The following is a 12,813-nucleotide window of genomic DNA, read 5'->3' on the forward strand; positions in this document are numbered from 1 at the left end:
ACTGTATATCCCAGGCTGGCTTTGAACTTGGAATCCTCCTGTCTCAGTTCCCTGAGTGTTGGGATTACAGGCATGTCCCATCATGCTGGCCCAAGGACACCTTCTGAGTTCCATTTTCTGCCCCAACCCATCTTCTTTTTCACATGGAAGACATGAGCCTCCCCTAACTCCCAATCAAGTGAAGGAGCTGCTTCCTTTAATAAACGTGCTCTACCTACCTACCCTGTGGTCAGACCTACCCTGCTGGAGCCGTGTGGAGGAGTAATCTTAGTGAGATGGGAGCCTGAGGCTTAGGAAGGCCTCCTTGCCCCCAAACTCCCTTTTCCCCAGGAAAGTGGTCACCCAGGGCCACTTAGTACTCCAGGCCACAGAGGCCAGCCTCCTCCTCTCTCAGCTGGTTGCATCTGGCAGGGGACTTGTAGCACTCCCTTTGTACACACCTGCCCTCCTGATGAGTCGCAGAGCCAAACACGGGACCTCACTTAATCCCAATTATGTAATGTGCAATTCAAACACTTGGCACAGGGGAGGTCCCTGCGGCCACACCCTGGAGCAGGGGCAAAAGGCTCCAGCTGGCTCTTGGCTGACAGACTAGGCTTGGCCTCTACTCACAGCAGCCACCACCCCTTCTGCTCAGCCGGCATCATGAGCGGCCGAGTCGGAGACCTGAGCCCCAAACAGGCAGAGACCCTGGCCAAGGTGAGAGCCCTCCCTGTGGGCCCCAAGGGGAAAGGGCTGAGGGGGCACTGGGTGAGAAGGGGTGCCTAGAACTCTGCCCCACTCTGTTAACTCAGTGTATCTTCAACATTGTCTCTTTACTTTCATCCCCGCAAGGATTAAGTCCCACAATACTCAGTGACATCAGCCTGCCCAAGACAGGGGCTGATGGTGAGCATCAATTCTGGCAATAGTGTTGGGTGTTGCCTACCCAGGACCAAGCTCGACTTCTCATCCAGAAGCCAGGCCCATAGAGCTTTATCTAGAAGCTGTCCCCACCACCTCCTCTCTTCCAGGCCCTTAGATGGGAGCTGAGGATGCTGCTGGGTTGCTCTCTGACTCTGTTCCCCTCCCTTGGACTGTGAAAAGAAAAATCTGTAAAGGCCAGTGTTGTCATCCCAACAATTAATGGAGAAGAGGGCAAACAATCCCTAACTATGGTTTTGTAGAAGACAGATATTTTAGTGGGCAAGCACATGGAATGGGCTAAAAATAAAATCCATATTCCAACCCATTTACCTTCCTGACCATTTATCCTTCCTTCTACCCATCTACCTTCTCACTCATCTATGCATTTCTCCTCCTCTTTTCCATCCATTTATTTCCCCTCCCTTTCCTATTTATCCACACATCCATCCCTCCCTCCGTTCTTCTTTCTATCCATTTTCTCACCTCCTCCTCCATCCCCCTGCTATGTGTCCAGCAGTTCACTGTCCTCTCCATCCCCCAGCCCACCCCTCCAGCAGTGTGTCCAGGCTGCATGAGGAAGGGGCAGAGAGGCAATGCAGTAATCTTAGAGTCTGGAAGCCGAGGCTTGGGGTGAGAGAACCACTTTCACCAGCATCTCTCTTCCAGTTCCGAGAAAATGTCCAGGATGTGCTGCCTGCGCTGCCCAACCCTGATGATTATTTCCTTCTCCGCTGGCTCCGAGGTGAGGGCAGAGTGGAGAAATTCAGAACGAGCGGTCACAGAGAGGCATCTGGTCCCAATAGCTATGAGTTCAGGTCTAGAAGAAGGGAGGGGATAGAAAAGCGAGATCCTAACCCAGGGCCCCGATGTTCCCCACAACTCCCACTGAGCAGAAGGCAAACACGGAATTCTATCTCATCCGTATCTTTCCATCTTCACACAGCTCGGAGTTTCGACCTGCAGAAATCGGAGGCCATGCTCCGCAAGGTGAGACCCACCTCCCCCGGAGGCCTCATCCTCATGCCTCCTGTCCCTACCTCCACCTCCTTTGAGGGTGCTGGGAGCCCCCCGGGGGCCTTACTATCCCTTCCCTTTTCAGTACATGGAGTTCCGGAAGACCATGGACATTGACCACATCCTTGACTGGCAGCCCCCAGAGGTGAGCCGATGTCAGTCTTTCATGGATCTTACCGCCCGTGCAGCCTCTGGTCATTGGGGACCATGAGTGAAGGGCAGCGAGGCTGGGCCTGCAGTACCTCTCCTGTACTAAATAACATTTCCTGAGGCCTTTCAAGGCTCAGGGCCAGGCTAAGAGTTATAAGCATGGGATCACTTAATAATAGAACTATGTATGAGTGAAGGCTATCATTCCCATTGTACGGATAAGGACACCAAGGCTCAGCAAGGCTCAGTAACTTGACCAAAGTCCAGTGGCACTGAGATGGGCTGGTATTCAGGCCTGTCTGCTCCCTGAACCTGGGTTCTGAACACCACTAGGGGCTCTGTGTCCCTCTGCATTAAGGCTTTGCACAAAGCACTCTGTCTGGGGGAGAAAGAAGCAGCTCACCAAGGCACACTGCAAACAGTGCCACCACTGGGGTTACAGGAGAATAATGGCCACAGCTTCACTTGTTCTAGGCTGGGCACTGTGCCTTGCCAACATTATCTTAGGTGCTTTCTCCAGCAGCCCCAAGGAGAAGGAATTATAAGCCATTTTGTACAAGAGGGTATAGAATGGGGCTCAGAGAGGTGGTCTTACTTGTACAAAGACACAGCAGGAAATGGCAGTGTCTGTATTTAAACCAGATCTATTGACCTTCAGAATCTATGTTCTTTGTCTATGCAAAGGGACATGGGAGGCACTGGGGGCAAAACCAGGGACCCTAGAGGCCTTAGGCCAGGTCAGCTGAGACCTGATTTTTCTATTTACCTGATATGAAAAAGGCCATTCCCTGGAGGACCCTCCAAATAATAATACTCCCTCCAAAGGAGAACTGGGCTTTGTACCAAAGTTGACTATAGACTTGAGTCCCAAACATCAGCCAGAGTCCCAGCCATCAGGTCTCTGAGGAAATGTGTGATTCCAAGGTCTGTGTATCCTTCTGCACCTAGGTAATCCAGAAGTACATGCCTGGGGGCCTGTGTGGCTATGACCGTGATGGATGCCCCGTGTGGTATGACATCATTGGACCACTCGACCCCAAGGGATTGCTGTTCTCAGTCACCAAGCAGGACCTGCTGAAGACCAAGATGAGGGACTGCGAGCGCATCCTGCATGAGTGTGACCTGCAGACAGAGCGGGTGAGGTCCAAGTCAGGGGTAGCTGAGGGCAAGTGGAGCTTCAGGGGACATGGTCAGGGGACACACCTGTGCTCTTTGCTACTATGGTCAGAGGACTCTCAGGCTGAACACCAGGTCTACTGCTTTGCCAGCAGGGTGGCCTAAGAACGCCATCTTACCACTTTGAATCGCTGATGCCTCACCTGCAAAGTAAGGATAATTAAGAATAGTGGATGCAGGAGCTGGGGATTTAGCTCAGCAGCATAAGCACCTGCCTTACAAGCCTGTGGTCATGAGTTTGATCCCCAGTACTGACCAAAAAAAAAAAAAGTCTCTTAAGTTTAGGCTGGGAATTTAGCTCAGTGGCATAAGCGCCTGCCTGGCAAGTGCAAGGATGTGAGTTCAATCCCTGGTACAAAAAAAAAAAAAATTTCCAGGGATGGTGGCTCATGCCTGTAATCCCAGCACTTGGGAGGCTGAGGCAGGAGGATTGTTGTGAGTTTGAGACTAGCCTTGGCTACAAAACGAGCTCAAGGCCAGCCTGCACTGCATAGAGGGACCCAATCTCAAAAAGACAAAAAAAAAAAAAAAGTGGACAGAAAGGTTAAATGAGATAATAATGCATGTACAGATGCTTTTCAGTTTACAGTGGGGTTGCATCCTGATAAATCCCTCATATGTAAGCTGGTGGAACAGGACTGTAATCCCAGAACTCTGGGAGACCAAGGCAGGAGGATGGCAAGTTCAAGCCCAGCCTGGGCAACTTAGATAACAAGACACTATCTCAAAACAAAAAAGTGAAAAGACCAGGAATATAAAAGCCCTAGGTTCCATCTCCAGCATTACCAACAGGGCAGACAAAACCAAACAAACAAACAAAAATAAACAAGTCAAAAGGCATTTATATACCTGGCCTACCAAATATTAGAGTTCAGCCTTCCCTACTTTAAACATACTCAGAACATTCATATTAGCCCACAGTTGGATATCACAAAAATATTCTATTGCATTTCACTAGCATGGGAAAAACAAACCAAATTCAAAATTTGAAGTATTGTTTCTGCTGATTGCATATCACCTCTGCACCACTGGAAAGTTGAAAAATCACTAAGTCAAACCATCTTAAGTTGGAGATTGATTAGAACGGCTTAGCTCATGGGTCAAAAGCATATTTTCATATTTTTCAACAATGGTAGTTATTCCTGTTCCCTCTGAGCTTTCGCCTTGCTGTTCCTCTGCCTGGGTAACCCAGCCACTCCCTCACCACCACCAAACACAGGCACCCCCCACAGCTTCCTCCAGCTCTCTTCTGTCTGTTCTTTAGATCTCACACATAGATATTACCTTCTTGGAGAACTCCATCGGGATTAAGTACCCCTCTTCTCTGTTCCCTGAGGCCCTGTGTTGTTCCATAGAGTACTTATCACTGTTATAACTCGGGCCCCAGTATAAAATCCAAGGAGGCAAGAGACCGAAAATTTAGGTGGCAAAGGCTTTATTTCCAGACCTGGCGACCAGTCTCGGGGAGCCAATTTGGAGACTGTCCCCCAGAGACTAAAGGGAGGACTTTAAAAAGAGGCTGGAGGAAAAGGGTGGGGGGAGAAACAAAGAAACCTGCAGAGCCATCAAACTTGTTGACCCAAGTCTGGAAATTGTATTGCTGTCCACTTAGCTCTGACAATCTCGGGAGTTCCTGGTGTTTCTCAAATTACTCCCATCCTACAGACTGACATTATCTCAGAGTGGCACATCTGCAGCAATATTTGGAGAAGAAAGTGGACAGTTAATTATCCCAGGACAGCTCGTTTTCGCTAGTGGGTGCGAAGGGGTCAAGAGTTACAAGAAGCTGAAACTTAAGTTTTATAAAGACCTGATATCTAACTCATTTGATGCATACAGAACAAAAGGAAAGCACCGATTGGGGTTTGGGCCATAGTATTTCCCGGTAATTTCTTTGAAGCTAAACAGTTCTTAAAATTTGGGGCAGGCTCATTTTATGACAGATCATCACCGGGTCGGGAAGAGGTCACCAGAAACCCAAATTCTTTATGGCCTAGATAGATAGGTGAGGGGAGAGGGAGGCAATAAGGCGCCATACAGAACAGAAAACGGCAGTTATGTGTCAAGGTCAGGTAAAGGGTTAAACTTATACGCAAATCTCTCTGCACACAAGCAGGTTACTTTAAACTAGTGTAAATTAATGGGCCGTTCTAGTTTTCTTTAGCTCTTTAGCGGAGAATAGAGGCGCCTACCAGTGATTAACAACTCTTGTTAGCTTGTTTTAGCACAACTTCTGTAGTTTGTAGAGGGCAACAATGGTTAACATATCAATTAGGTGAGATTCTTGCAATTCTTTACAGAGGACAGTATTGCTCAACATATCAATTAGGTCACTTAACATATCAGTTAGGGAAAAAGGATAAAAAAACACATTTAGTAAGCCATGTTTGCAGGTTTGCTATGATACCCATATAACGAAGCTATTTTCTTAGAGTACAACAGTCACTGGACCCAGAGCTCCTGGTTGCTTGACATCTCTTCAACAACATTGTAAACTCTTTGAGGAAAAGAACAGTGGATTATTAAGCATTATGTATTGTACTTTCAGTTTCTGGAACAAAATAAGTGCTTAAGAAATGTCAACTGAATAATTCACGGATGAATGAATGACAATATAAGTGGCTGGGAGGGTAAGTGACTTGATGGAGATCTGATACATGGATGCACCAATGGATAGGTGATGAGCAAATGGATGAGTGGATGACTGGACAGATGGATAAATAAATACATTCACTTTTGTCCACTTGTTCCTCTGAGGACAAAGAGGGACAGATGAAATTCTTGGGAGTCATGTACTTGGGTTGCCATCTCCCAAGGCTGCACATACCCTAGAACTGTTCCTTGTTCTTCTTTGCAGTTAGGGAAGAAGATCGAAACCATCGTGATGATATTTGACTGTGAGGGCCTGGGACTGAAGCACTTCTGGAAACCTCTAGTAGAAGTGTACCAGGAGGTGAGGAGAAGACTCGTGGGCATAAATACTCCTCTCTCTCTCTCTCTCTCTCTCTCTCTCTCACACACACACACACACACACACACACACACACACACACAAACACACACACTTGCTGAGATGACCATCTTGGCCTGGTATGAACTTGCTGCTCATTCACAGCTGAAAGTGGGAAATGGTGGCTGCTTTCCTAGACCCCTCACGAAGGTGCTTAATATGCATCCCAGAAGATAATACAGAGCAATCCTCAGAGACAGCACCCTGGGACCACAAGAGCCACTTTTCATCAAGCCTTTCCCAGTCATCCTGCGCTCTGGATTTGAGCAAGTCAGTTTAGTTCTCCAGGCCAAAGTTTCCTCACCCTCAAGGTGGGAACTGAGATGTAGGGACACTATGGTGGGCGCCATGTAAATGTATACACAGTGCTTGGCAAATAGTGAAAATTTAACAGTAGTCATCATCATTACACTCTCATCACTATAATATTTACTCTAAAAATGAATATTATGTAATTATTATCAGGGTGTGCTTATAACAGATGCAGGTGAGAAGATCCCTCCAGAGGCCAGAGGAGGTGATGGAAAAAATGAAAACTTCTCACAGGCCTGCAAAACCTCCAGACAGGAGACTGCAAAAGTGATGGGGGAAGGAGAAAATGAAGTCTGAGCTCTAATGAGGTCTTTTTGGTTCCCCAGTTCTTTGGCCTCCTTGAAGAAAATTACCCAGAGACCTTGAAGTTCATGCTCATTGTGAAAGGTGTGTGAAGGTTGACTTCTCTGTGCACTGCCCTCATTCCTCATCTGTGTCCTGAGGATGATAATGGTGCCTTTGTCTCAAGGTTGCTGTGAGGCAGGCTGATTGCTTGCAGATCACTTAGAGTACCTGGCACAGATTAAGTGCTCAATAATTGGCTTTAGTGCAAGAAAAATAGCTCTAGCTGAGGCTAGAGCTCCAGGAATCCCCCTTCACTCCTCCCAGTCATCATGATCTCCCCAAACTGCCTCTGGTGCTGGCAGCCAGTGCAGCCCAATTTTGCTTTTCCAGTTTGCTCCTTTCTGAGGGTCTTCACTGTCTTATGTGTATTCGTTCTGTTTTTCTGACCAAGTTATATGCTCCTTGAAGGTAAGGACTCTGATTCTCCACTTCTGTTATATTCCTTACAGGCCTGGCAACATGGTGTATGCTCTATAAGTATTTAGGTGATTGTTATTTGGAAAGGCTGGTAGATGAAAGAATGGATATATGTTTGACAGATAATTGGTTAGTTAATTTGTTTGATAGAATTTACTGGCTAGTGTTTTGTTGGTGTTTTGGTTGATTAGTTATTTGGGCTGATTGTTTGGAATTGATTGTTTGGGTGGCTTGTTGAAAGGCTGATTGGTTGACTGGCTAATCTGCTGTGTGACTGAATCACTGGTAGTTAGATCTCTGGTTATTTAAATAGGTGGATGGATGGGTGATTGAATAGTTGGCTAGCTGGACAGGGCTGTTGTTTGGATGACTAGTTGGTTATTCAGTTGACTAGTTGGTTTTGTATTTGGCTGACTCATTAGGTGATTGGCTATTAAATAGGTTAATTGGTTGTTTGAGTAGAAGATAAATCACTAAACTATTTGTTGCATCCTTGGTTGGTTGTTTGGTAGACTGGCTGGTTTATTGGTTGATCAAGTGCGTGGCTAAGTAATCAGAAGGTTGGATGTTTGGCTTGTGTGTCGGTTGGTTGGGTGGTTGATAGACTGAGTGACTGATGGGTTGGCTGTTTGGTCACTGGTGGCCTGGTTGGTTAAAGGGTATGTCGGGTGCAGGGCATTGGAACTCACCAGAGTTCATCCTGACTCTTCTATGTCATTGGCTATGACCATTATGAAAGAGTAGCCCAGTGGAATTCTTTTTACCTCATTATCCATATTTGTATCTCACCAGCTACCAAACTATTCCCTGTGGGCTACAACCTCATGAAACCCTTCCTGAGTGAAGACACCCGCAGGAAAATTATAGTGTTGGGAAGTAAGTAGTTCCAGCACCATTTCTCTGCCCTAGCTGTGAACTTTGGAGTGAGGTTGGGCCATTACCCATTAGAACTTGACACACCACCTGGAGTCATAGGCTCCTATTCCCAAAACAAGATGGCTCTTACCCTGGAGAGCATGTCCATTACCTAAATCTCTGCTATACCCTTTTCGTGAATAAGGCCTCTCCACCTACCTCTTTATCAGTTCCAGCTGAGCTGAAGTCAGTCTCTGGTCTAGAGCCTCAGTCCAGTTTCAACATTCATAATCCCAGTGTTTCTTAGGTTAAGCAACTTAGTTAAGCAAGATGAAAAAGATCATAAAGAATAGTTATGGTTCAGGAAAGGGAGGAATGGATAAGTAAATAATGATGCATCCATTCAATGAATTATAGAAAACCATGAAAAATAATGCTGTATATGAATATTTAATGTCATAGGAAATATCACTAAGTGAAAAATGTATTATAAAGTTATGTAGACTGAGTGATCTTATTTTTGTAAAAACAAAACAAATTTATGTATTTCTAAAAAGAAAGAGCAGAATACTGACTTGTTAATGATGAGAAATCATGCAGTTTTAATATTATTTGTATGTTTCCAAATCTCAAAAATTTTCCTAAAATAATTTAATTTTATAGGCAGGAAAAATAACAGTTTTTTTATTGCAAGGTGAGAGAAAAAGGAAAAATAGTTCCATAGACCCAAATCAACTACCTTGAGGTTGGAGAATAACTTCTCATAAGCAGAAGAATCAGGAAAACTAGGAATCTGGGTGCATGTACAGGTCTTACAAATCCTCACTTTTTTCCCCTTTCTGATGCTCAATCTTCTGCCTCTACCCACTTCCACTAGGAAGCAGTTTAGTGAGTAACAATAGCCTGGTTTGAGGGCCCCAGGACACTGTCTTCTAAACTGACAAAATCTTGGAGATTACTCCACACTGCAGGACATACATCTATGGTCTCCACTCCTCTTGGTGTTCCACAAGGCTCACAGCATTTAGCCTCAGTGTACCAAACATTGTGGTCTTTTCCTTTACCCACTAAAGGAAAAGAATATCCCATGGCCATGAGGGTTAGCCTGGATTAACCTGGACCATCATTAGCAACACCTCTGACCCCAGAGCTTTACATAGAGTTCAAATAACAGCAAAGACTATTAGGCAATATGAGGGAAGGAGGGAGAGTTCCCTCCAAAGGCCAAGAGATACCCATCTCCTACCAAAAGATCTGATTTACCCACTGAGTGATCCCAACAAGGTCCTTGACCTCATAGAGTTTTAAAGTCTCCATGAGACAATTAAGTAACTGTCAGGTTTGCTACCTAAGAATTTACTACAAGAAATTGCAGTAAATCTTCAGCCAAAGGGAAACACATTTCCATAGCAATGAGATGCTGAGAAAGACACTTTCTACAGCCTGAGGTCCAAGAGGCTGGGAAACTGGCTCTTGTCGCCCAGCTCCCACAGGACTTGGAGAAGCAAGTTCAGGGCATCCTAATGGGCTTGGGAGGCTGATTGGTCCCTTTCATATGTGATAACCACCATTCAATCTCTCTGCTCCCAGACAGCTGGAAGGAAGGTTTGCTGAAACTTATCAGTCCTGAAGAACTGCCCGCCCATTTTGGAGGGACCCTGACTGACCCAGATGGAAACCCCAAATGTTTAAACAAGGTACAAAGAGTCTAGGACAAGAGAATAAGAGGGTAGATCTGAGTTTCTTTCCCACTTCATTCATTCCACAAGTATCTTGTTGACAGACAGTTGTATGAAGAAACAAGGTATTAAACTGGGGAGTGCCAGCCCTGCTCTTAAGGGAGCTCTGGGCAGCTGTACTGACAATAAGAACTGAGGAAATTGTGAGCTAAAAGAGGAAATTTTCAGAGAGATCCTTGTCCTAGCCTAAAGGTGAGGGAAGGCTTCTATGGAAGGGGAGTGGGGGACAGGATGAGTAAGGTATTTCCTAGAAATGGTGAAAGTGTCAAAGGTAAGAGAAACAACATAACTGATATCCAGGAGAGAGGAACAAACTGTTCCACCCTATGTCACAGATCAACTATGGTGGTGAGATCCCCAAGTCCATGTACGTGCGAGACCAGGTGAAAACTCAGTACGAGCACTCAGTGCAGATCAGCCGTGGCTCCTCGCACCAGGTGGAATATGAGATTCTGTTTCCAGGCTGTGTCCTCAGGTAGGGGCAGACCACTGTTCCACTCCTCCCTGGGCCCAAACCTCTCAGGAATGCATCAGACTAAATAGCAACCTGTCTTCTCACAGGTGGCAGTTTGCATCAGATGGTGGGGATATTGGTTTTGGGGTTTTCCTGAAGACCAAGATGGGGGAGCGGCAGAAGGCTGGGGAGATGACAGAGGTGCTGCCCAGCCAGCGCTACAATGCCCACATGGTGCCTGAGGATGGGAGCCTCACCTGCTCAGAGGCTGGCGTCTGTAAGTCTTCCCCAGAAGGACACAGGCTCAGAAGTCAGGAGCCACTGGCTTAGAGGAGAAAACAGAATCAGTGACACCTTGACACATATACCCAAGGACACATGGCCCAATTTAATGCTATTTGTGCCCACCTAGAGTGGCACTTGAGCCACAGGGCACAAGGAATGATAGGGCAAGTATAGATTTCCCATGAGGAAACTGAGAAGCAGCTTGTAGCACCACAAAGCTGAATGTAATGCCAGTGTTGCTTCTTGATCTCAGTATTGCTGCATAACCCTGGGCAAAATTCCAATGTAATAAAGACCCTTGGTTATGTTCACCTGTGACCAGAGGCGACAATCCTTGTGGTTGCCATGAGAAGACACTGAGTGTGGCATGCTGGCCCAGGACCTACTTCACCCAAGGAGGCTGAGAGGACTTTGCCATGCCAAAATGCCCCCTCTCACATGTGCATAATGGGTGTGTCCAGGTGTGGAGACAGAGGAATGCAATGGCCATTGCTCTCACAGCCCACTTACAGTGCAATTAAAGCCAGATTTGGGCACATACCAGAAGGAGGTCAGTGTCTGTTTGCAGGCACTGCTCATGACTGGTAGTTTCCATGGGGAAGGGAAAGGCACTGTCAAAACTTGGTGAACACAGATGGTTAGAACACATGCAGAGAATATGAAGCCTGACCAAATTGCCCTTCTTTTTGTCTGTCCCCAGATGTCCTGCGCTTTGACAACACCTATAGTTTTGTCCATGCCAAGAAGGTCAGCTTCACTGTGGAGGTGCTGCTCCCAGATGAGGGCATGCAGAAATACGACGAGGAACTCACCCCTATCTAGGTGGCCTCTCCACTTCTCAAAGATCCCTGGCTGTTTTCTCTTTAATTACCCTGCCTTCCAAGCCTGACACTGATCATTAGTCCTCCTAACTCTGGGACATTAGTACATAGAGCAAGATTTCCTGGAGGAGATTCACGTCTGGTGGCCAAATCAGGAAAGACATAAAATACACAGCTTTGGAGGGAATGAAGGTTACAGAAAAGGAAGCAGCAAGCGTGAAAGCAAGAGGTGGATGTTACTGAAATTCAAGAATAGGGAAATGAATCTCGTAGCCTTCATCCTCGCCTGCCCTAAGGCATTTGTGTGTGCTTGAATTCCTTCTCTGTGGAATGTGAGAAACTTGTGTTTTAAACTTATCTAAATCCTTTTTAACACCACTCCCTATGTGACAGATACTTAGAGTACACTTAAAAGTCTAATGGTGGATCAGAACTGTAATGAGCAAGTAATTTGTGGGTGTGTATAATAAGGAGGAGATTTCAGCACCTTGGACAGGAACAGAGTGTGGCAGGGTTGGACTTCTGGAGGCCCAGGCAACCCAGCTCGCAGATTTCTGACCACGGCTTCCTTCTGGGAGCCCACCTCCAAAATCTGTGTCTCTGGCATGAAATGCCTGCATAAGATTCTAACTTGGGGGCACTTACTTCCTTCCATCCATTGTTACTATCCTCACTTCCTCCCTTTGGAGTTCACAGTTTATATATTAAGCAATTAAAGGAATTTCTTCAAAACAAAGGAAGCCACATCTAACCCTAGCTGCTGCCTGGCATAATAATAATAATAAATCACACCTGTCATGTGGTGAGCACTGTCTCTGTGTAGAGTGCTTTATGGACTTAGCTCATTTCATCCTCGTACCATTGCCAAGGCCACTTATCATGGCCACTTTATGAAAAAACAAACTCAAGGTCAAAAAGGTACAACCACTCACTTAGTATCATGTAAGTGGAAAATTCACAGCTCCAGTTTTTTGGTTCTTCATTTACTCTGAAGGTATTTCTCTAAATTTCCCTATAATATACCATCTCCTAAGATTCTATCTTTACCAAGGAGGAGACAAAAGGCAAATTTTTTTGTCCTACATCTTCCAGTACAAGTGTCCTGGTATCTTCTTCTCAAATTCCTGTTTGTCAGTCCCATGGACAAACTGCTTCATAGAAGAGCAGGGCAGGGTTGTCCTATAGCCAGCAGCCTGGTCACCACTCACATGGCATCTATGAAGCATGGCAACCTGATACCATGATGCTTGCTTGAGTGACTAAGACAGAAGACACAGATTCAGAGTTTTGGTTTTTGCTTTTTTTTTTTTTTCCTCTTTCAACTTCCTG

General features: G+C 45.9%; 1 protein-coding gene across 1 annotated transcript; it reads left to right on the forward strand.

The window, feature by feature from the left end:
• Positions 1-533: 533 nt before the first annotated feature.
• On the forward strand, positions 534-12,290 carry Sec14l3 (SEC14 like lipid binding 3). The gene is made up of 12 exons (XM_005007265.3): positions 534-699; positions 1,573-1,648; positions 1,850-1,893; positions 2,006-2,065; positions 3,019-3,207; positions 6,104-6,199; positions 6,895-6,955; positions 8,123-8,206; positions 9,776-9,882; positions 10,260-10,399; positions 10,486-10,655; positions 11,364-12,290. The coding sequence occupies exons 1-12, from the start codon at positions 646-648 to the stop codon at positions 11,483-11,485; spliced, it is 1,203 nt and encodes a 400-aa protein (XP_005007322.1). The 5' UTR covers positions 534-645; the 3' UTR covers positions 11,486-12,290.
• Positions 12,291-12,813: the final 523 nt, after the last annotated feature.

The sequence above is a fragment of the Cavia porcellus genome, unplaced genomic scaffold, assembly GCF_034190915.1.
Source record: "Cavia porcellus strain 051 isolate PalLab524CR breed Dunkin Hartley unplaced genomic scaffold, mCavPor4.1 scaffold_16, whole genome shotgun sequence".
In the NCBI taxonomy this organism is placed as follows: domain Eukaryota; kingdom Metazoa; phylum Chordata; class Mammalia; order Rodentia; family Caviidae; genus Cavia; species Cavia porcellus.